Below are 21,950 nucleotides of genomic sequence, written 5' to 3'. Positions count from 1 at the left end.
CAGCGCGGCCGCGCAGCGCTGCCCGCTCCGCGCCAGGCGTCCCTCCTCGGCCGGCGCCGTGGCGGTGCCTTGAACTTTTATTTTTACGAGCCCGTAAAGGCGCCCAGGAGGGCCTGAACCGTGTTGGGGGGCTAGTGGTCTGAAAAGTTTGGGTTTTTTAGGCTTTACACCCCACCCCCCCCAGATTAAGGGATATCTGCAGAACATCAACAAATGCCTGAACGCGTGGCTGCAGTGTTACAGTGCGAGCGGGGCGGCTGCTGTATTTCGTGTTGGACTGGCTGCAGGAACAAGAGCCGCTTATTTTTCTGCCCGAATCCCCCCGTGCCAAGTTGAATCTGTGAAGATGTCCCGAGTCCGAGCCCTCGGGAGGCTGGTGGGTGTGCAGAAGTAGCCCCAATCCGCTCTCATCTAGCGAGTGCCGTTATAATAATTGGGTGATTTCAGATTCAAAGCCTATTATCTTCAGTCAGACCCTTTGAAATGTTTCCTAATGGCAACATCTTGCCAGCGATGGTCAGAGTCCACAGAGCCGCTGCTTCCTTGCACTTCCCATGCAGTAGCTGGCATCCGTCTCCCGAGCGTGATTTTTAGCAGAGTACGTTGGCTTGCTTTCTGCTTACTAAGCTCATCTGAAAGGACCCTTCGCTCCTCTTCCCTTCTCTCTCTCTTTCTCTCTCTGTAATGCAGCATTGTCCGCATCCAGGAGTGTTTTGGGAAGCCCGGGGGAGCCGTGCTTCTCTCCCCGGGGAGGCAGGTGCGCGCCTGGAGTTGCACTTTCTCGGGGAAGTGACTCTCCCGGTCCCTTGGCATCAGCCTGCGCTGCTGGGACTAGAGGCGTTGGAGGTGTAGCTTGCATTGCTAAGCGATGCTCTGGCTAGCCCTGCTGACGGTCCGGGAGCGTTAGGAATCCCTCGCCACCAGCACTTGTTGGTGCATAAATCACCTGCCACTTGTTAGGCATGAATCACTGGCTTATGTGCTTTCAGTGAGTTGGCTGGAGTCGGGGTCTGGGACCTTCCTTGCTGGGGAATGTGTACCCCATCCCAAGGAGCCTCGACTACCATGACTGGACTAACCTGTCCCTGTGACAGGGGCTGGTTCCTTGCCGTGCGGTCCGAAGTTGCGGCACAGCAGCTAAGTGTTTAGCTGGGTGCCTCCCCCTGGATCTTGGCAGGTTGTGTGTGGGGCTGTGCTATTCGGTGGCATTGTTACATTTTTTGATTGGGCGTCCCCTCCATCCCTCCCCACTGCCGGGGGAACTGCAGAGCCTGGGGGGTCACAGAGGCAGCAGCAGGCAGAGCCTTGGAGGCTGCTGCGGGGCGAAGGGGAAGGAAGGGGACTTTTATCTGGTCCTGAGCTCCTGAGGCTGCTGGTGTGTTTCTCCTCCTCCAGTCCCGGGGCTTGCCCAGTTTCTCAATAGCAAAACTCAGTGATTTGGATGTTGCAGCATCAGGCCTTTGCGTGGCTCCAGTGCAAGCACAGCTCGCCTTGATGAATTGCTGCTCTTTGTTTCCTCCCCTCTTCTGACAGTGCCCAGTATCCCAGCCTTCCTACAAACAATGCTCTCTATTGTAGTCAGGCAACTATTTTCTGGCCCATTTTATTTTTTGCAGCTACAGTATGGATGCACTCCCAACAGATAGGCACTTTAGCACAAGCGGTTTCTACTTGCACACTGCTTTACTGTTCAGGTTTGTTCCTGCCTAAACACCTAGTCGTTGAGTGCAAAACGTTTTCCCAAATGACAAAAGTCACGGTGTGTGTTTTCCTTCTTTTGTTTTTGCAGGCACACAATGGGGATCTTACAGTTAGACCCACATGTAAGCCTGGCTTTTCAGAAGAAGACTACACAGCATTTGTCTCCCAAAACATCATGGAAGGGCAGAAGTTACTCAAAGGTAAGTGGAATAAAAAGCTTAATAGGTTCTGCAATATAACTGTATTTTCGGGAGGTGAAAGGAGGCTTAAAGATGCTGGTTTTGATGGTGAAATTGTCTGCAGAATTATGTTTGTAGGAGGATGAAACACTAAGTGGTTTACCTGAGCGCAGTTTTGAATACAGATGAATGATTCAAAGTCCACGTGCTGTCTGCTTCAGGTGGATTGTTTGCCTATAGTATGCGAGGTCATCGCTTCACTTTTAAGTCTCCCACTCCCACCCTGTCTGAAGGAACTCTACATTTGATATTTTAGAAAGTATTTTTATGTATGAAATGCAAAGATCCTTAAATTATCTCTGCTTTGAAATGCACGATAAAGCAGACGTTGTTGTTGGAAATGTGGTAAACAAGCCTACAGACATTCTGTTCACAAATGTGGCATTCATTTTCATTACTGCCCCACTGACAACATGAAAACACAGGCAAAAAGAAACTACCAATTAGCTTTATAGTAATTGCAGGATTATAACCACTTTTGTGATTGTAAACTCTAAGATGTTTTCGTAATCCAAATAACAATAGATTATCCTGTGTATTGATCTGTCTCCCTTTCAAGTTAAAAATAATTAAACTTTATATTTGCATGATGCAGAATATCATTGTTTTACTCCAAGAGAATTTTTGAAGATCAAAATCCTCACCCCTCGCCCCGCCCTCCCCAGCACCCCTCTTGAGTTACATTACTAACCATTGGTGGATGTTACAGCAGCTCTAAAAACATAGTATATTGTGGAAGTTGGGGAGCCCATCAGGACTTGATGCTCTACTCAAGGGTTTATAACCCCTTGGCTACTTTCTCCTGAGTACGTTTACTCACATGCATGTGTCTCTGCCAGAAAGCTGGGATTTCTGTCTTCCTCCAGAGCAAACACCTGCTCCGTTACTTTGATTTTTCTTGAAAGAAAGGGAGAGTTGTCAGTATTCTTTCTGGCTTCAGCAGAATCCAGGACTGGACATTTTTTCTCTACATGAGTTGGCAATCAGTTTTGTTTCTGAGCCCAGTTGTCTTAGTTTTGCTGTTCAGGAATTCTCTTGACTGGCCTGGCATCAACTAGTAGACGTTGGGGAGTTTATTTTTAGTTTGAAAGATAACCAAATAGGGATTTGACATAGAGAAGCCCAAGAATATAGCAACACATGAAGAGACCAAGTACCAATTGTTTATATATTTAGTAGCAATTTTCCCCAAATGTATACACTGTAAAGCTTTACTGGTCAGTCTGTAAACCGAGTAGATTTCATGCTTTTTAGCTTTGGAAATTATTTGATAAACAACGTCCTCCACATACTGTAGAAAACCATGTCATTCTTATGTTTGCTCAGAGGACTATTTTTTGCAGTTTAGTGCTTGATTAAATTGTGCTGCATGTTTATGTAGGTGGACAATAGGGGTGGAGCAGAAGGTCTGTTTAGAGCAGTTAGCTAGCAATGACTTTGAAGACAACATAGTGGCTGTCATTTCAGTTTTAACTGATAATTTTTAAATAAGAAATTATATTTAGATAGGCTGTCAAGTTGATTTGAATGAACATATATTTCTATTTAATTTTATCCTTTAGGGGCCAATTGTAGTTTTACATTAGTCATAGCAGACCTGCCTCTGATTTAGGGCTGAACTGGCCCTCGGGTTATTATGTATGCATGCACCACTTGTAAGATTTATGTCCTGATAACATTGTCATGAGCTACGCGATTTGTAAGCATTTTGCCAACTGAAGGAGAAGGGAAAAAGTGCAAATGCTGTGTTTGCTAATAAGTAAACTATAGTCTTTACACCTTTTGATCTACAGTCAAATACATGATGCTGTTCATCATAGGAAACAAATATACGTAATTAATTTGTACAATAATGGGGGAGAAAATCTGGGGGCATAAAATTCTTCTGCATGCTTGTGTTGTTCTTTATATATACTCTAGCATGTAAAATTGGTAGTTTTCCAGTTTAGGTTTAATTTTACTTCCTAACACTTGATATGTCTGAAGCATAAAATGTTTATCTCTTTCTTCCATCTGGGTGAAGTATTGTACAATAGTTCAGACCAAAAATGGGTTCAGATTGCTTACATTATCATGTTTGATAGATTGACATATGTACTGTTTCACACCATCTTACCACGCAAAGCTTTGCTGCCAGCTACCACCATCTTATTCATCAGCATTCAGTAATTCATCTTCAGGCCAAATGGGAGTGTTTGCCTGAAAAAAAAGTAGGTAGGAATTCACCTGGCAGTGCTTTCATGGCGGTGGGGGGGGGGGGGAAGCGCATATGTAGTTCAGATGGCTCTCGGGGGATTCCAGTGGGCAAACATGAAGTCTTTATGCTGTGTAATCCTCCCTTTGTCCTTAGGAAGGAGATGTGAGGAGCCCTGGGACGGTTTATACTGCCTAAAGGGTCGTTCGTCAGAAATCAGGTCGTACGTAGACCTCAGCATAGTGGTGAACTTCAGCTGGCATTGGGAAGTTTAGATGTTACGTGGTTTGGGGATAACCTGTGTGGCAATAAACCTAGCATTTCCCTTTTAAGCTTTGTAATATCCAGCTCTCAAATGTATGCAGCATTATGAATGTATCCAAATGGAAGTGCTTATAATATTCTAGGTTTGAATCAAGTTAAACAGATAATGACTGCTTATAATTGACTTATTCCAATGGAAATAGCTTAGCCTTAATTTGACAACAAGAGCTTTTACAGAGTCATTGTTTTATTATAAGTATGCCATAAGCTATTAACTACTACTTTGTGGTTCATCTTATTTGCCTGAGTCAGCTATCTAACATCCTCAAAACATACAGATTCTAGCAGGAGCTATTTGTTACACAGTAATTAACTTGTTTATGATAAATGGATGGGAGAAATGTCACGGCATTTTGTTTTATGTATAAATGAAAAGCATCTGTATTCTAAAAATTTCATGTTAATTAGACTTAAAATAGTTTTCCCCAGTAGTGCCACAAATACCACAAACTACACATCACTGCCAACACTGTAGCCTGGTGATGGGGTATTAGCTGAGTTGATTTGTGGAGCCAGTACCTCCCTTAGAAATGCTGTCCCTGCATCTCTTAATAAAAGTTACTGGGGTGTAATCTGTTACATTTTTTGGTCTTTGTTTTTGTTTGCAGGATAATAAACTTAGTCTTGATCACTGATGCATGACAATATTGAAAATAGGATCGTTAACTATTTTCTTCCTTAGCCTAAGGAAAAATCTCAAAGCCTGCAGTATGGCAGAGGATGATTAAGGCATGGGTATCTTTTTCTTTGTTAATTGTTAACGTTAACTTAAAATGATGAGATCATTGGTCCTGAGGGGTGGGGAGCAATGACATAGAGTACTCTGCTGAAGCCAGTTCAGGACTGACTCAGGGGGTCTGATCCCTGGGTATTAACTCAGGTGTATGGGAATGATGATGACTAGTGGCCTCTTGGGGAAGGAGAGAAATAAGGAGTAGGATGCTAAAAGTTGTATGCAATATGATCTAAGGGGGGCTGATACTCTTGATATTGGGTTTATGCTCTTTTCCATTTTTGTAAAATTTTTGAAGATTGTAATTAAAAAAAACCCAACACGTTTTTCTAAACTAGAAATTCAAGTTTTATTGGCATGCTGTGAGACCGTGGCAACTGGTAGTGGGTGGAATGACATCACAGTGTTAAATGCATTATTTTTCCAGCCTAGTACCATCACAGTTATAGCAGGTCACCTCTCAAAAATACAGCTAAACAACATAACTCATAGCTGTCCCTACATTCAGGAGACAACATTAGCAGTTGAAATGTACAGCCCCTTTTTTGTTTTTCTGTGCGTTTCTTCATCTGCAGTGATTCATGTTTCTGTTGCCCATCCTAAATAGTGCCTATACTGATGTAGCAGGATAACTTCACTTGTGTAGGCAGTTACGTTTGGGTAGAAGTGCGTGGAAGCACAGTTTATTTTCATACGGGAAGATGAATAAACTGCCAGCATGTTCTGCTTTAAGCAAGTGTATGAAACCAGAGGTAGCCAAGCTTCATGCAAATGTATAAAAATGTAATTGCTTCCATACTAGGAGTTTTACTAGCGTTATTTTTGGTTAAAAACAAGTAAATAAAATGCATAAAAACTTTACTGAAATACCTGTTTTTTCATAAGAATTCAGTATGGAGGCCACCTCTCCTAAGTTTTTTAGAGGTGGAATGTTGTTCTTCATGGTCAAAACTTTTTGTTCTCCCCACTGAAGTTTCAAAACCGCCATCCTATTCAGCCCTCATCACCTCCAACAGTAAAACTTAAGAAGGCTGCAAATGCTGTTTAGGAAGTATAGAGATAGACCAAAAACCCCAAACACTCCAAATCTTCATGGATGGTGTAGAAGCAAACATTAAATTAAAGAAAAAAGGGGGAGGGAGGCAGGGCGAACCTGAACAAGCCTTTGCAAACTATGTTTGAGTCTGGTTACTAGTAATTCATGTAGTAGTAACTGTAGGGAATATACTGTACCTCCTTTTGGAGGTAAATGGACTGTATTCCTGTGGTTAAGGTAATACAGGAAATTGAATGTGGAGTGTGTTAGTGAAATGTACTAACAGCTCTAATTGAAAATAATCATACAGCCCCAAAATACTACTGCATACGTGAAATTTGGCCCCTGCGAAAGCATGAGACGAATCTTTCAGGAAGAGTAGTAATAGCTTTGCTAAGTGCCCAGAGGGACGGAGCATGCCCCTGGGGTAACAAACAGTAGCCTAGCAAACAAGCGTGTATCTGCAGTGTTGTGTGGCCCCAATATGTGAATTGGCTAATGGGGACATTCTGCCTGTCTATACATCTGGCTTCTCGCTTTTCGTGGGTCTAGAGTCCAAAACCCACGTAGGTACCCAGCTGCTGTTAATTTTGGTAGGAGCTCAGTTCCCAAAGGCTTCTGCAGGTCAAGGTCTGCCTCTGTGCTTGGGAGGATGCTCCATCCCGAAGGCATGCCGCCTGCGCACCCCGTCATGCCTCCGTCTTCCGAGTGCCCTTTGGTGTGTCATACGGGTGTTTTTTTGGAAGCAAGGACCATGAGGAATGTTGGGATTGTGTTTGGTGGGGTTTTTGAGCACCTCTTGGGGGTTGCTCAGTCCTCATGGCAGTACGGAAGGTCTGCTGCAGCCTGCTGAAATATCCAGTGCTGCTTTTGAACTGCTCTGAGTTTTAAAGAGAGAGGGACTTTCCATTCATGCTTTCATTATTTTCTGGTCTGTGACTCTGCATGAAAAGCAGTTACTGAAGTTACGGTAGACGTAATTAGCTTCATAGTTCCCTAATAAAACCTGAAAGTAGGCGAAAGTCCACTGGGAACCCAGAACTCTTTCCCTAACCTTTCTTCGTTCCTTTCTTGGAAGAAAAAGAGACAGACAGACATCAGCGTTCTATGTTAAGCTTGTACATGCTCCGATGAAGCTGCCTCTCAGAAAACACTTCTCCCATTCCACAGGACAACTTCTTTTAAAAGCGGTTCCTCTTGATGGGCATGTTGAAAATCAAAACCATAATTTCAATCGTGAGTTCCAGGCGACACCCCAGAAAGAGCTGCTGCAGATTGGGGAACTGCTGATGCGTATTTATTTTTAATGTTATTCTTCAGATCTAACTTCTGACACAAAAATGATGTTTAAGATGACATTTTTATCTAAATAAAATTGCAGTTAATGAGACCGGAGTAGTCAATAACACTCTGTAGAGTTAATCCCCTTACACTGTTTAATAACTGTATATATTGCTTTCTAGATCAGAGCTTTGAACCAAATTCCTTAAACCCAAGTAAAATTACTTTTTGCTGTATGCTGGGGAGCTAACTGATTTTTATCTGAATAAATCTGCTTCTCCAACAACAGACTTGAAGCTTTTCTCTTTTTTCAGGAGTTTGTGTGTTAAAAGAATTGTGCTGCTTCAAATTAGGCACTCTAAACAAATAGATATTAAGAAAGAAAATGAAACAACAATTTATGTTTAATAATTTATTCATTTCTTTATGCATAGGCTTCTCGGAAATAAACCATGTCTGGAAGAGTATCAGTTTATTTATTGTGAAATACCTGTTGTTTTGAACTCCAAATTGATAATGTTAGGCCTTTTAATGTTAGAAAATATTAATTTTAAAGTCACTTCTTTGTTCAGAAACTGACTGTTGCTGACAGAACTCATGACCTCTGATCTCACAGAGCAGATACTGAAAGCATTCTGGAAATTCTGGTTTTTTTGCGTGTGGTAAATGAAACTTACTTATTCTAGCAGTGAAATATTTTCTTGCTTAATTTTCATTGACCTAATGCCAGTTCTCATTGCCTAATTTCATTGATATTTATGTGCAAGCCTCCTCCTGCCTGAATTTCTACCTTGGAAATGAGTATAATGTTTTTCTAGACATAGCTTATTTCATTGCAAACTAAAGCTGGTGAAGTACTTTAGTTTGACAGTAGCATGGGCCATGTGCATAGCTCATAGAGTGTTTTAGTAATATAGATAATACTTAAAAGTCTTATTTGAAGGGCAGGAAGAGATTAAAACTACAGAGGATAGGATTTCATTGGAAATCGGCTTCTTAATATTTTTTTGTATAATAGAATGATTTTGAGTAACAGGGAAAGAAGGGAGTTTCTGTTCGATTTAAGGTTACTGGTATATTCAGAATTAGTGCCATTCCTGTATAAAACCTACTCTTTTATTTTTAGGCAAATGGAAATAGTAAGAACTAAGACCAGAAAGCGGTGTTTGAAAAATAAAGACCAATACTTGCCTCTGAGAACTCCAGTTTCGAATGGTTTGATGAGGGTTTTGAGGTAAACCTGTGCCAGTGACTAGAGACCCATTTCTCCATGATCTTGATCTTGAGCACTGCCATAGGAATTTACGCTGGCTTGATGGACTTGATCCGTATCCATTTTTGTGTATGTAAACCTTTTGTGCACTAGCCAAAGGTTTTGAAGACCATTTTTGCTTCACATTCAACTTTCCTTTTGGCGCTTAAATGATACCCCCCGCCCCAATGTTGTTTTTTCAGGTAAAGCTCAGTAGTGTCCTTGGCCAGCTGTGCCATCGGAGGGCTTTCTTACTGCTGGGTATGCTGTGATATATTGGTTTTGATATTTTGTTTAAATATTTATTTATTAGTATTTCTGAAAGGAAAGGCTGAGAGAGCTGGGATTATTTAGCCTGGAGAAGAGAAGTCTCGGGGGAGACTTTATCATCGTGTTATAAATACCTCATGGGAGGGCGCAGAGACGATGGAGGCAGGCTCTGCTCAGTGGTGCACAGAGAAAGGGCAAAAGGAGATGGGCACAAACTGAAACGCAGGACATTCCGCTGAAATGTGGGAAGCAACTTTCAGTGCCAGGGTTGTCAGATGCTGGAAGAGGTTGCTCAGAGGTGTTGTGGAGTCTCCGTCCTTGGAGATACTCGGAACCCAACTGGACACAGTCCTGGAGCCTGCTCTGGCTGACCCTGTGCTGAGCAGGGTCTTGGACGAGATGCTCTGCAGAGCTGCCTTCCAGCCTCCGCTGCCTTGTGATCCTGTGAAACATTTTATGGGTGAATATATGAAAAGGCAGAGAGATGAACGGAGCTTTTCTGCAAATACAGATCAAAAAGCTTTAAATAAAACCATTGCAACAGCCTGCAAAAAATGATCCTTACAGGGAAATTGTGTTTCTGTAACTCCTTGGAAGCATAACCTCTAAAGAGAGAATAATTGAAACACCAGGGACCAGCACTCTGCTGTTGGCTTCCATTAATGTCCAGGCTTAACTTTGGCATAGTTTTGTCTCCTGGCGTAAGGAAATGTTACACTTAAATTCAAAAAAGCGCTTGGTTTCCTCTTTATTTTTAGTAGAATAAAAGGAGAACATATGGAGTTTCTGTTTTCCCAAAATATTTGTCATTAGTACTGGCTGGTTCGCTCCTTTCAGCAGAATCTTTCCCAAGCGACTTTTCTGCAATACAAAAAATAGTTGGGTTGAACAAGATTTCTTTTTGCCGCTGGCTTTATGATTTTTCTTGCTTATGTTCATTGTCCCTAATTTATTTATTAATTTTGCATTGCAGTTGCACAGAGGGAGAGAGAAGTGGCAAATGTTCTGGCATATGGGCTGCACTGTCATTGGAAACAGCGACTTTCAGCCGCTCTTGCTGCCCCGTGCCTCATGACCCGAGGCTCCAGCGTCTCTCTTTGCCAGCCTGTTTAGACTCCTGCTTTCTGCTCCCTTCCAATACAAAATTTTAATTATTTTTTGCTTTGCCCTCGCTACTTTCCTGCCACTGTTCCTCACCACTTGCCAGCGTTTTGTAATAGAGAGCCAGTGGCAGTAATTCAGCACTCTGCTAGTTACGCTGTGCAATAGCTGCCGCTTGGAGGGGTCACATAAGCTACAGCCTATTAACATTAGCATGGTAATAGCAGCCACTGTGTGGAACGCACAGTGGGAATGTTGGAAGCTCCTCCAAGGACCCTGAAGATATGTATGGGCCACCCATGAAGGAGGGGAAAAAAAAAATGCCCTTTCTGCTTTGAAATGAGCCAATCTGTGTGTTTCATTGACAGCCGGAAGCACTGCAATCATTGAGGCTATTACTATGCCTGTTATAAATCACAATTTTGTAGCAGTTCATAGGTTAGTCACAAAAATTACTTTTAGTCTAGAATTTTGTTATACTGAGTTTGTCTAGTAGCAATTCCAATCCTTATTAAACAAAATTGTCTTTAAAATAATTATGAATATAGCAATTATCCAAAGATAAATAGTCAAGATTACAAAAATCGTTCCATACAAAGCTATGTGTCAGTTCACTCTGTTGGTTCGTGTCTAGAGAATCATAAAGGGAGGTCAGTGAAACAAACATTTGTTACTTCATCACGTAGCGAGAAAAGCATATTGGGATTATTGGTATATGAAGTAAAAGCATCACAAAATGAGCTTGTGAAGATGTTAGAAGATAAAGAAATGGTTGCACTTGAAGAAGTGCAAATTGGGACTAGTTTAAAGTGTAAAATTTAATAACCTGTTTGTTCCTGATATAGTCAGTGGTGACTAATAGATAACTCCGTATAAATCAACCCTGGGTGTTTGATAACTGCCCTGTAGGTGCTTCTGGCCATACAATTTTTTTCTGAGAAGTCTCACTGATTTCACTGAGAGCTGTTTGTGATATTACCTGGACCTGCTTGTTACAATCTGTTTGTTGGTCTTTCACGGGCTCATAGAAAAATAGGGCTGGAGGAACTCAAGAGGATGTCTAATGCACGCTCCTTCCTCAAGGCATGAGCAGCTCCTTTGTAATAGGTTTGTCCCTTGTGTGGTTGTGAAGATCCAGTCATAGGGACCACAGTCAATATATTATATTGCTTCCCTTTCCTTTCTTTGTGTTTAAGCTGAAGCTCTCTTGACGCAATTTAAACCTGTTGCTATTTGTCTTATTCATCATAGAGAACAGTTGTTGGTTTTGTCGTTGTTGTTGTTGTTCCCCCCCCACGCTTGAAAATATTTTTTTTCCTGCCTCTGTAGGCTGAACCACTCATTTGATCCCTTTCATGTGTCGTGCCTGGGCTCCCTTCTCCGAGCCCTTATCTTTGGTACTAGCCTGATGCCCCAAGTTGATCTGACTATGCCAGCCAAGTCTGGCAGTGCTGAACAGACAAGGAGGATTACTTTGCCTGTTTTGCAGGCAATACTCCACTTGATTTATCTAATATGATGATTGCTTTTTTTCCTTAACAGTTTGATACTGTTGACTCATGTTCAGCTTGTGATCCAGTATAACCTCCCACATAGTTTTCTGAAGAACTGCTACCTACCCAGTCATTTTCTGTATGTGTAGTTGATTAATCCTGCTGAATTGGGTTACCTTGCTCCTCTTCCATTGAATTACATCTTTTTTTATTGGTCTGATCTGACATGTTAGGATTGTTTTGAATTCTAATCTTGACCTCCAACAGAGTTGCAGTTGCATCCTGCTTTCGTATCGTTTGCAGATGTAACAAACATATGCTGCATTCCTTTATCTGTTCTGTTAATAAAAGCATTGAACAAAACCAGTTCAGAACAGACTGTTGCAGAGCCCATGTGATACAGCCTTCTGCTTTGACCATGAACCATGAAAACTTATGCTCTGGGTAAAGGTATCGAAATAACTAAAATTTAAATAGTGGCTTGTAGTCTGAGTCTTTTATGTCTTAACATGGTATATCTGGGATCTGTAGGAACACAAATCCAAATGTCTCCATTTGTCAGTACTTTTCCTGGCTTTTATGAGAGTTACAAACATTGGGACCTTTGAATTTTCACCATCTAGAAACAGATTAAAAGACTAAAAGCCTAGGATGGCTTCATGCAAGTTAAATAAAATGCTGTTGGAGGGGAAGGACTGCTTTAATTCTCTGTGCCAGTATTGGACACGATTTGTAGGGTTTCTTAAACGCCCCGACTGAACTCCTGGCCAGCACCAGAGGTCTGTTTCCAGGCTACAGGACATGGTTTTCAGGCTGGCCTCCCTCAAGGCTCTCGTGAGGTCTGCTCAGTAGAGGACATTTTTGTTGAAGGAGCTGTTACTAATCCCAACATGAGCTGGAAGAACAGGATTAAATTAAAGCTAAAGTAGTAAATGGGAGTGTTGTACCTGTATGTGGATTATGGATGTACTCTTTGGTATAGTCTGTGTTTTCACTGTACTGATGGATTTTGACCTTTGCTGCGTCCCATTTCCCATCCTGTGATCTGTCTGATCTTGTAATGTGTTGAGGGCAAGGTGTTTGCTCTACGCAGAACAGTTAGGTGTTGCTCTGCCTGTTTTTATCATATCTGTATTATTCATAAAGCTTATTAGAAGGTCCAGCCCACACTTAAATATTTTACTGTTTAGTGTGTCTGTTTAATTTTGCCCGTCATGCCTGTGTGTTTTTGGTAACTGCAGAAAGCCAGATGCATGCTGATCTCTGTGTTAGAGGAAGAGACTCCCTCTGCTGATAAGATCTGATTCTGGAGCATCTCACTTCAGGGGGGGAAAGAGAGTAGGGCTAGTGGATTTCCAGATGGAGAATTATTTATAGAGTATTTTCCCCCGGTGAAAACGCTTCCCTGGGGAATCGGAAAAAGTCATCGTTTCAGGTCCTGTATGCCTTGCTACTTGTCTTTCAGGAGCCTAATTATTGCTGGCTGGTTGCTTAGCTTCCTTGAAAACAGAAGGTTTACACAATTACACAGAAAGGCAACCGTTTTGCTCATGTCCAGAAGCTTTAAATATTTTTATTTTGTGCCTGAATTACTTGGGTGAATTATACTTTATTTATATTTTCATGGGCTTCTGAACATTTTTCAATGCCCTCTTTTGCCTTTTGACCCTCTGAAGAGGATAAATGTGGGTAAATGGCATAAAAAAAAAAAAATCTTTTCATGTTGTTTGGGTTTTTCTTTTCCTGTGGAGAGAAGGGGCAGGTCGAGGATGAAGAAAAATATGTGTACGGTTGCTTGGACAAAGGAGAAACTATAGGTCGTGGCAGGATTTGGTGTGATGAAATCTTCAAAGATGGCAACTATCAAAAATGTTTGGATTACATGCAAAGATTTCCCTATACTGTGTTCAAACTACAGGAAGAGACCCTCATCAGGAGAAGTTTAATGATCTGTAGATCGCTGAAGTCTAGATGCTTGTTCAAATAACTGAATAGTAGATTGATTATCTCTGTGCAAAGTTTACTGTAAGAGATTTTTTTTTGTTGTTTGCCTGGAGTTTGAGGCATAAGAGAAATTGAAAGTTAAAAGGGTGGTAGCTATACCTGATAACAAGCAAGCTACTCTAATCATACCAGATGGTTTTGATACCTCCTGACTAGAAGAAACCCATGTAGAACGGTTGTGTGGGGCAGTAGTTAGAAAAGTTGGGTTTGTGTTACACATAAAATAGAGGTTTAATCCCATACTGATCACTGAATACCCATTCCATGAGGCTTTGCGGGAATTTCCGCGAGTGGTGAATTAACTGTGGTGTTTTGGCAAAGCTCAGTGCAGATGATGCATTTTACTGCAGTGAATTTTCCTAGTATTTTCAATAAAACAAAGTTTTATTTTCTCTTTCTACTGTGAATTGAGGCATAACGTTGGCTGTATCCTGTTACATAGCAGCAGAACTGAGCAATAGTGGCACAGCTGGTTTTACCTTTATAATAATACAGCAAGTTTCATTGCCTGGGAAGACATGATGATGAAGCAAAGTTCTGTTAATGCAGCAGTAGTGTCCTTTGGCAATGCAACGGTAAGAGGGAGAGTTTAACATCTGCGGAGTGGGGCTGCTTCGGGGAAAAAAAAAAAATAGAAAATTAAAACAGGGGTGGGTTGGTAGAAGAGATATGGAATGCTGAGTGCCTGGAGGCTTTGATACCCCACAAAACTGCTGGGCCATGGTTCATGTTGGGTCTGGACCACCCCAGAAGTGGTGCGTATTATGGAGAGCTAAAGGGAAGACAAAATTTTTACAACAGTTTATTAACAGTATAAGTGATTTTTTTCAACCTTTCATCTGCATTGGGCTCCCTTGTGAACAGTCTCTTGTTGCAATGTATCTGTCTGCACCTCCAAGAGAAATTTGTAGGGAATCCACACACCAAGAAACCTACTGTTCTTAGGAGAGCTGTCCTGAAAAAGAAAAAAGGAGAAAAACAAAAAAAGGAAAAAAGCTCAAGGTTATATACCAAATCAGTAACACATCCTCAAAAAAAGTTAATATCCGATGAATGTCAATTAAGTACTTCCCCAGCTAATAAATAGCTTAGGAGGTATAAAATTTAATACTCCTAAAATTGCAGAAGCCTTTGAAGAACACTTCTAAATCGGACTCATTGGAAGCAGGAGATTTAACACTGACCTGTTCAGAGGTGACTACTGAAAAAGATATGATGGAGTAAGACTACATTTCTTGAATATAGAGGCATTTTGGCTTAAGCGTTTCTTTCTTTAGGTGGCTTTTGAAACAGTTTATTTTTAAGTTCTTGTGTAACATGCCGACCAAATTGCACTAGTGTCCTGTTTATTTATAAGCCTAATTCTAAGTGTTTCTGAAGGCTCAGCTGGCTTGGGAGTGGGTCACTGCCACAGAAATAACATGAAGAGCAACTACATGTAGTTTTTCACATGGCCATGCCTGCAGCTTCTGCTCACTTTCAGTCTGAAAGCATCAATCTGTTGCCCATTTAAGGATCTCAAGAACGAGAATGATTCTCACGTTCCTTCTGTTCCTTCCCCATGATGGTCACGTGTGGGAAACAAATGAGATACGTGCACATTTCCGAGGGTGGTATTAGGCATGCTCTGTGTTGGCCGAAGAGCTTTTTTTATTTTATTACGGGTCTTTCTTTGAGAGGTGAGCAGGTAGGCAACAGAAACTGCTCTGAGGTCACTGAGACATGATGTAGTAGTTACAAGTTTCTTTGGAAAAGAGAGCAAACCAAACTTTGCCCCTGTTGGCTTGGTTCCTGATGAGCAGTACCCTCTATTTTTTCCAGTTGTGTGGGTTTTTTTTACCTAATCCCAATGGCAGTCATTTTTTTGGCACTTAGGAGAAAAAAATAAAATGAAGTAATACATGGCATTTGTTTTGGCCCTCGTCATGACTCATAAATAGGGATAACATCTGTGCTGATAGTTTTTCATGATATATAACCAGATTGAATGAACAAAGTTTTTGTTTATTGCTGTTCTTTTGCCATTGTTATATTTAGGGAGCTCCAGTGTAAAGAGTGAATGTATATACTTATGTATATTGCTCATGTATGGATCAGATTTATATACATCTTGTAAATTTTAATTTAGCCACTGTATCTTTTTAAACTAAAAATGGTTTATTGCCTTTCCCTGAGCTTTACAAAACTTTTTCAAGATCCTTCCCGAATCTTAGTGTGTTGAAGACTCGTACTGCTGCCAAGTCTATACCATTCTTTTAATTAAAAGACAAAAAAAGAGAAGTGAAACTTACAGTAGATGTAAATCCTTATAATCCTGAAATGATGTAAATCAGTGCAGCTCCTAAAGTCATTGGAACTATTCTGACTTACATCTACTGAAAATCTGGCACATAATATTCCTGCTGGTCTTTTCTTTTGCCCAATAGTTGCTCTACACAGAGTTGGCACAGCAGACAAAGCGCTCTCTTACTAGCTGATAGAGGGTGGCACGGCTTCCAGCACTGCTGATTCAGCACAGCAGAGGCCATTTTCCTGATTTCTTTGTGAGCTAGATTAAATTACTCTGCAGGCTGGACTGGAGCCACAGGCCATAGTTTTACAGCCTTATAACATGGTATCCTAGCCCATGGCATCTGAGAGGTCTGGCTGTGCGTAAAGCTCTTCTGCTTTGCTGCAAAGGGTTTCTAGATTTGGCGATCTGCCCCTTTATAAGGCTAACACTAGCCGTACTGAAAATATTTTGATTGTCTAGTTGAGATATAATAAAATGGGGTTCTGTTAACTGAAGGAGGGGATATCATGGGGATCAGGTTAGTATGAAAACTCCACTATGTGTTTGTCATGGCAACGTTTCTTTAGATTTGCCTTACAGAATTACAGGATAATAAATAATGTAAGGTTTTAATGAGTATAACGCAACAGTAGCACCAGTGAGGCGTCCTGCCAGAGTTTGGGGGGTTGTGCCATTAGAGCTATTCAAGTGGCTTACCAAAATTTTGGGAAATCCATTTCCTTTTGTGTCTCAGTATATGGCCAGTTCTTATCAATTCTGAGCGGGTTTGGAATTGAACCAAGGGGGTGAAGCAGTGGGATGCACTTCGTGGTGAGCTGTGTTTTGTTCACATCCTCCAGATCTGAGAAGTGGCATGTCTGCGACTACTATACTAGGCACATGGGTAGAGGCAAACGCATATTTTCTGTTCACTGACAATGACTGGCTTTGTGTATTTAAAAAGCGTAGCCAGCTCTACTATGCTCTCCAGTTGGGCATCGCAATTGCAGCTCATAGCAAAATTGGTCTGGCTTTCTTTGGCCAAGTATGGATGTTGCTCTGATTTACCTTCTCCCCTCCAATGTTCATCATCCATCCAAAAAGGATTCTGGTGAATGGAGAAAGCAACACTGTTAATGAGGGGAGAAAAGGTTAAACAAATCAAAAAGTAAAAGCCATCCTGCTTCCAGCATAGAGAACGGTCTAAGCCGATCCTCTCTGAGCCAGGTGTTCCAGTGAAGTTGAGACCAGGCTTAAAGAATTTTCATAAGAAGTTTAGGAGCTTCACTTTATCTCTTCTCCCTCACCCAAGTGTCTAATCACATTGTTTTCTCACTTTAAGGGGCTTGCATTATATCAGAAGGATGGGCACCCCATACGTGTGGTTATCTTTGAGTCGCCTTATTGCTTTTCAGCTTTATCTTTGTAGTTTAAAAAAAAAAAAAGGCACCACCAAACAAAACCTCCTGGTTTTAATACAAAGATGGACATCTTTTTACGATTAAAGAGTATTATTGAATCGGAACATTTCTGAAATAATAACTGAGTGTGATACAGAGGTGAAGTTCATGTTGCTGGTTTCAATGCCAAAACAAAAGTGGGCAGATTAGGAAAGTTGTTTCTGAGCGGTTTGTTCTATTTTCTGAGACCTTGTTCAGTCTCATGGTATCGGGTAGTGCTGCCGAGCAAAGGGTTTATCTATTGATTTCTGAATGTACTGTGCTGTTAATGTAAAACTTCTTTCCCCAGTGGAATTTCTATTCAGAAGGCTCTAGCTAAGCTCAAGAAAGTTATTTGATTTGGGAAGTTTGAAAGAATAATAAAAGAAGGATTGATGCAGTTGGATTTTCATGAGCTCAGTCTTCTAGTAAAATAGACAGGCTTCTTCCTCCTGTGTGTATCCGTGATGGTTTGGTTCATTATTTAGGAGGAAAGCAGAGTACAGAGATCACTTAAGTTTTACTGTCTGAGAATTTGCAATTACGAAACTGGTTCAGAAGAAAGTTATGAGAACAGTTTTCGTGATATAACAAAATATAAAAATTAATGGGTTAGTGCAGCTTTGTCTTTTCATAAATTTGTGCATTTTATTTCTTAGTGATTAGGCCTTTTCTGCTGATTTTTAAACTACTAAAATTTAGTGCTGGAAGTACATTAATGTAATTTCCCAATAAGAGAGATGTGGCAAGGGAATTGCATCATATATACCGAGGGGCTTTGCCCCTCAGATATTTCCAGTATCCTTTAAGTATTTAAGGAAGTTAAACCTTTTAAAAGAGCTACAGCAGGAGACTAGATGGTGCTTTATGGACATTCTAGTTATTAAAATGTTGGTTAATTTTCTAAGAACTGAATATGGGAATAAACAGTCTTGTATTACAATAAAAACCCAAAAAGTACTTTTTGCCTTTGAGTGGACTGGTATTTCTTTGTCTGTTGTCAGTAGTGCAGGAGTTAAGGAAATGAATGAGATGCAAATGGTAGTGAAATGAAAAAAAAAAAAATAAAAATTTTTGCCTTTGTGGGACTACAGTCCTGTCTTGCTGAAGTCAGTTGCCTTTGACTTCACGGTGCTCATGACTGGTCCAGTAATAGGTTTATATTATTTCATTAGGACGTTGTCAAATTAAATCAAAGAAAGTGGACTTGTGTCTAAAAAGAGCTTCCTGGTGAATGTTCCCTGTCTCTGGAGCACTGTAGTTTGTTAGAGATGACAATTATTACTTCCTCAGGTTTGGAGGTATACTTGTTGCTCTTATTTATGCAAAAAATGCAGCTCTCTGGAGGTATGTGATTAACCTGAGGCATTATTTTATTGCATACCCAGGTGGGAAGCTGGAAATCAGAGTATGCATGAAGAATTATCTGGATATGGGGCAAAATGTTGTATTAACTATGCAGTTAGTCTTTGTCAGCAGCATTTACAGTTTCTTCAGTCCTTGTGGTGAGTAACCTAGCAGAATTTATTGGTGAATAGTTCAGTTTGCCTAAACGGGCTGATTTTCTCCAGTAGGCAGAAATTACATCTTATTTCATGTCTCAGATTTACTTTAAATGAAAGGCCAAATCCAGATTTGACTTGTTTTTCTTCCCAAACTCCTATTTAAGTGCTGGGTGAATAGGACATGTAGGATTTGGCCGAGTGAACTGTTCAGAGTAACTTAATTTTCTGGAGCTGGGGTAAAGAGCTGCCAGCATTAAAGACTGTGCTAAAGATTCAAGTTTTTGAACCAGATAGGAAACAAGTGTTTTTTTGTTTTTTTTTTTTTTTTAATCCCCCATGTAGAAATAAGTGCTTTAGAATATCTGAAACATCCACCAGTATCATTTCACGGCTGAGAATTGGGTAACTGTGTAAAATTATATTGACCTGAGGGGATTGAAATATAGAAGTGGCCATGCGCTTAACTGTGCAGGAATCAAACTGTTTTACTGATAACATTTTATTGATTCATCTTCTCTCGGTGTTACAAGTAGCCTGAAGCTTTGCAAAATGAGCTGGCGATGTTTTTGTGTTGTGGACATTGCAGTATTGCAGCTCTTCATAGGTATTGAAATTTTATATATGGGCTGAGAGCTCACATAATTATTGTGATTTGTAATGACTGAGACTGCAGATGGGGCTTCCCAGAGGTTTCATTTCAAGCTAGATAACTGGTAATTCCTCTTTTCTGTTTAAGAATCTGTTGTCCCTCCTTTTCTCTGCAGCTGTTGAGTTTCCTCTCTGTGAAAAGCTGAACCGTATCTCTGACTTAATGAAGATGCGTAAAATGATTGAAATTGCCTTAACAAGGCAGCGCTCTATATACAGGAGCAACGAAAATGTGTCTTGCTGTTCGCAAGGGATACTTTGTCCTTTCCATAAAGGAACCGTGGTTTCTAACCATATTATAAAAATAACAACAATACAAAAAAAAAAAAATCCTTCTTACAACAAAGCTTTAAGAAAATGAATGGCTTAAAAAACCATAATGGCAGATTGTGAGTTTAACCTGCATGTGTTGACTAATTAAATTCTTTTGAAGGAGCTAATTTAATGTATTTTATTTAATGAAGGCTTACTTAAGATTTTAATGATGTGGGTCTTTTCTCTTCAGTAGAATGCCATATTGACTCATGACATATTTTTACACAGGCTTCATTCTGCCGTGAACAACAGTAGTTGAAAATGTGAGCGCTTGATAAAGTATCATTAAATTAGCTTATTGTAGTTGTGGATTTTTATTACGCTACTTCACTGAGATATGAATTGATTGCGTTGTACTTGCTGTTTTTTAAAGGTGCAGCATTGTTATTGATTATGCTACTTTATCTCAAGTGTTTCATCAGCCTGCTGGCAGGTTTGTTCCCTCTACAATTTTAAAGTACTAGCCTTTGTGCATTTTTTTTCCCCCTGTGTATTTCATGCGTGTGCATGTCTTTTTCTCTTGTAAATATACTGAAAGAGATTGTGTTTCGTTTTTGTACCGTGCCCTTGTGTGCAGCAGCTCTCCTCCACCCTGGGGCTTTGGGTTCTGCCATAGGAAGGAGAAACGGTTGGTGTCCTGCTCAGAAGTGCTGCTGAATGGTCTGTTGTCCTGGGCTGATTTCCAGGGAATCTGTGAGATTTACTAAAGCTGAGGGCAAAATCAATTCTGCTCAAATTTTATAGCATATGCATTTGGAACGGGGGTTTCATCTGTGCAGTCAGTGTAATTGTTTGTAATGCGATGTATGTCACAAATGAAGTCAGAAAAACAAGAGCTTACATCTTGGGTAGTCAAAACTTTCGGATATTTTTCCATGTTAACTTGAATAGTGGATTTCTTCTATAAATCTTGGAACACCCAGACCTATTTCAATACTAAGTGTATTGGAAATGGATTGCTGTCAAGGCTTGTCCATCTAATTAAATTCCCTTATTAGCGCTGGGGCTGCAGTCTTCCAGAGAAGCCATTAGATGAATAATCTTTCCAACTTGTCGAGGTTAAAACTAGATGGCCATTCATCAAATGCTAAGCTAAAAGTCCAACAACAAAATATATAAGTGTAGCTCTAGTCACCCTTTTTGTGTGATCTGTGGTAATTCAATATATTCCTTAAATATAAATTGGTATTTCAGCTGTCTGAAATATTTTTCAGACTTCAGTTATCACAAGCTTGATGGTTTGAAGGCTCCATCACCTTGTGCTTCAGCCTGACGGCACTCCGGCAGTGATGTCTTTTATATGTTAATAAAGTTTGCCATGATTCATTTTGACATATGCTTAGCCAAACATGAGAAGCTTTTTGTCATGAAGTCCTGCTGATCCACAGGGATTGTTTGTGGTCTGTCTTGGTGATTGTTGTCTCCTCACCGGAGAAGGTATTAACGACAAGTTTGACAGAGAACCAAAATACTCGAATTTGAGTAAGAGCCCTGATATATTTTCTAACAGGTGGGGGACTTGCCATTGGAGGGGCTACCAAGTGAAATGAAATATGCTTTGACCCTTGAGCTTTGCAAATGGGGATTGAGTGACGGCCAACAGATGTGCTTTAGCCAAATATAATCCATTGACCCTGTGGAATGTGTGTGCCCGGCGAGAGCATCCAGGGGTCCTGCTGCCCTTTGGCTCTGGGAACACCGGGGTCTTTTGTGTGGGAGGTCAGGAATGATGCAGGTGTGAATGTCTCGTTTCCTTGTATAAATGGAAGAGAAAACTATCCTTGTGGCAGAAGAAAGGTCCACATTAGCTCAGGGTAGCTAATGGAGAGTATCATAATAATACTGAGCAATCGATGTTTAAAAATTGCCGGAAGTTTCAAGAAACAAGATATTTGTGCTAATTAGACTATTTGCCTGTCATCTTTATTCACTACTTTAAACAACAAAAAACCCTCAAGTGAAATCAAAGCGTGGTAGAACATATTTCTTAAGTCTCCTTGATCAAAGCTTATAGAAGGAGGGGAATAATGCTCGTAACTGTTTCCTTGAATACAGATTTGAGATATATTCTCTGATGTAGCATGAGAGCTTTTGTATAACCTTGGTGGTGGCGAAGTGTTGATGAATGTCTTTCAGGTATTAG

At 40.6% G+C, this 21,950-nt stretch overlaps 1 protein-coding gene across 1 annotated transcript in view; it reads left to right on the top strand.

The window, feature by feature from the left end:
• Positions 1-1,065: 1,065 nt before the first annotated feature.
• Positions 1,066-21,950, top strand: part of CDH4 (cadherin 4, type 1, R-cadherin (retinal)) — a 460,866-nt gene continuing 439,981 nt past the window's right edge. The window contains exons 1-2 of the mRNA XM_010569772.1: positions 1,066-1,122; positions 1,790-1,901. Coding sequence (XP_010568074.1) covers positions 1,066-1,122; positions 1,790-1,901 — 169 coding nt within the window. The remainder of the gene's footprint in view (positions 1,123-1,789; positions 1,902-21,950) is intronic.

Source organism: Haliaeetus leucocephalus, unplaced genomic scaffold (genome assembly GCF_000737465.1).
Source record: "Haliaeetus leucocephalus isolate CR32 unplaced genomic scaffold, Haliaeetus_leucocephalus-4.0 Scaffold273, whole genome shotgun sequence".
NCBI lineage: Eukaryota > Metazoa > Chordata > Aves > Accipitriformes > Accipitridae > Haliaeetus > Haliaeetus leucocephalus.
Note: the sequence above shows the minus strand (reverse complement) of the source record. Positions and strands in the feature narration are given on the sequence as shown.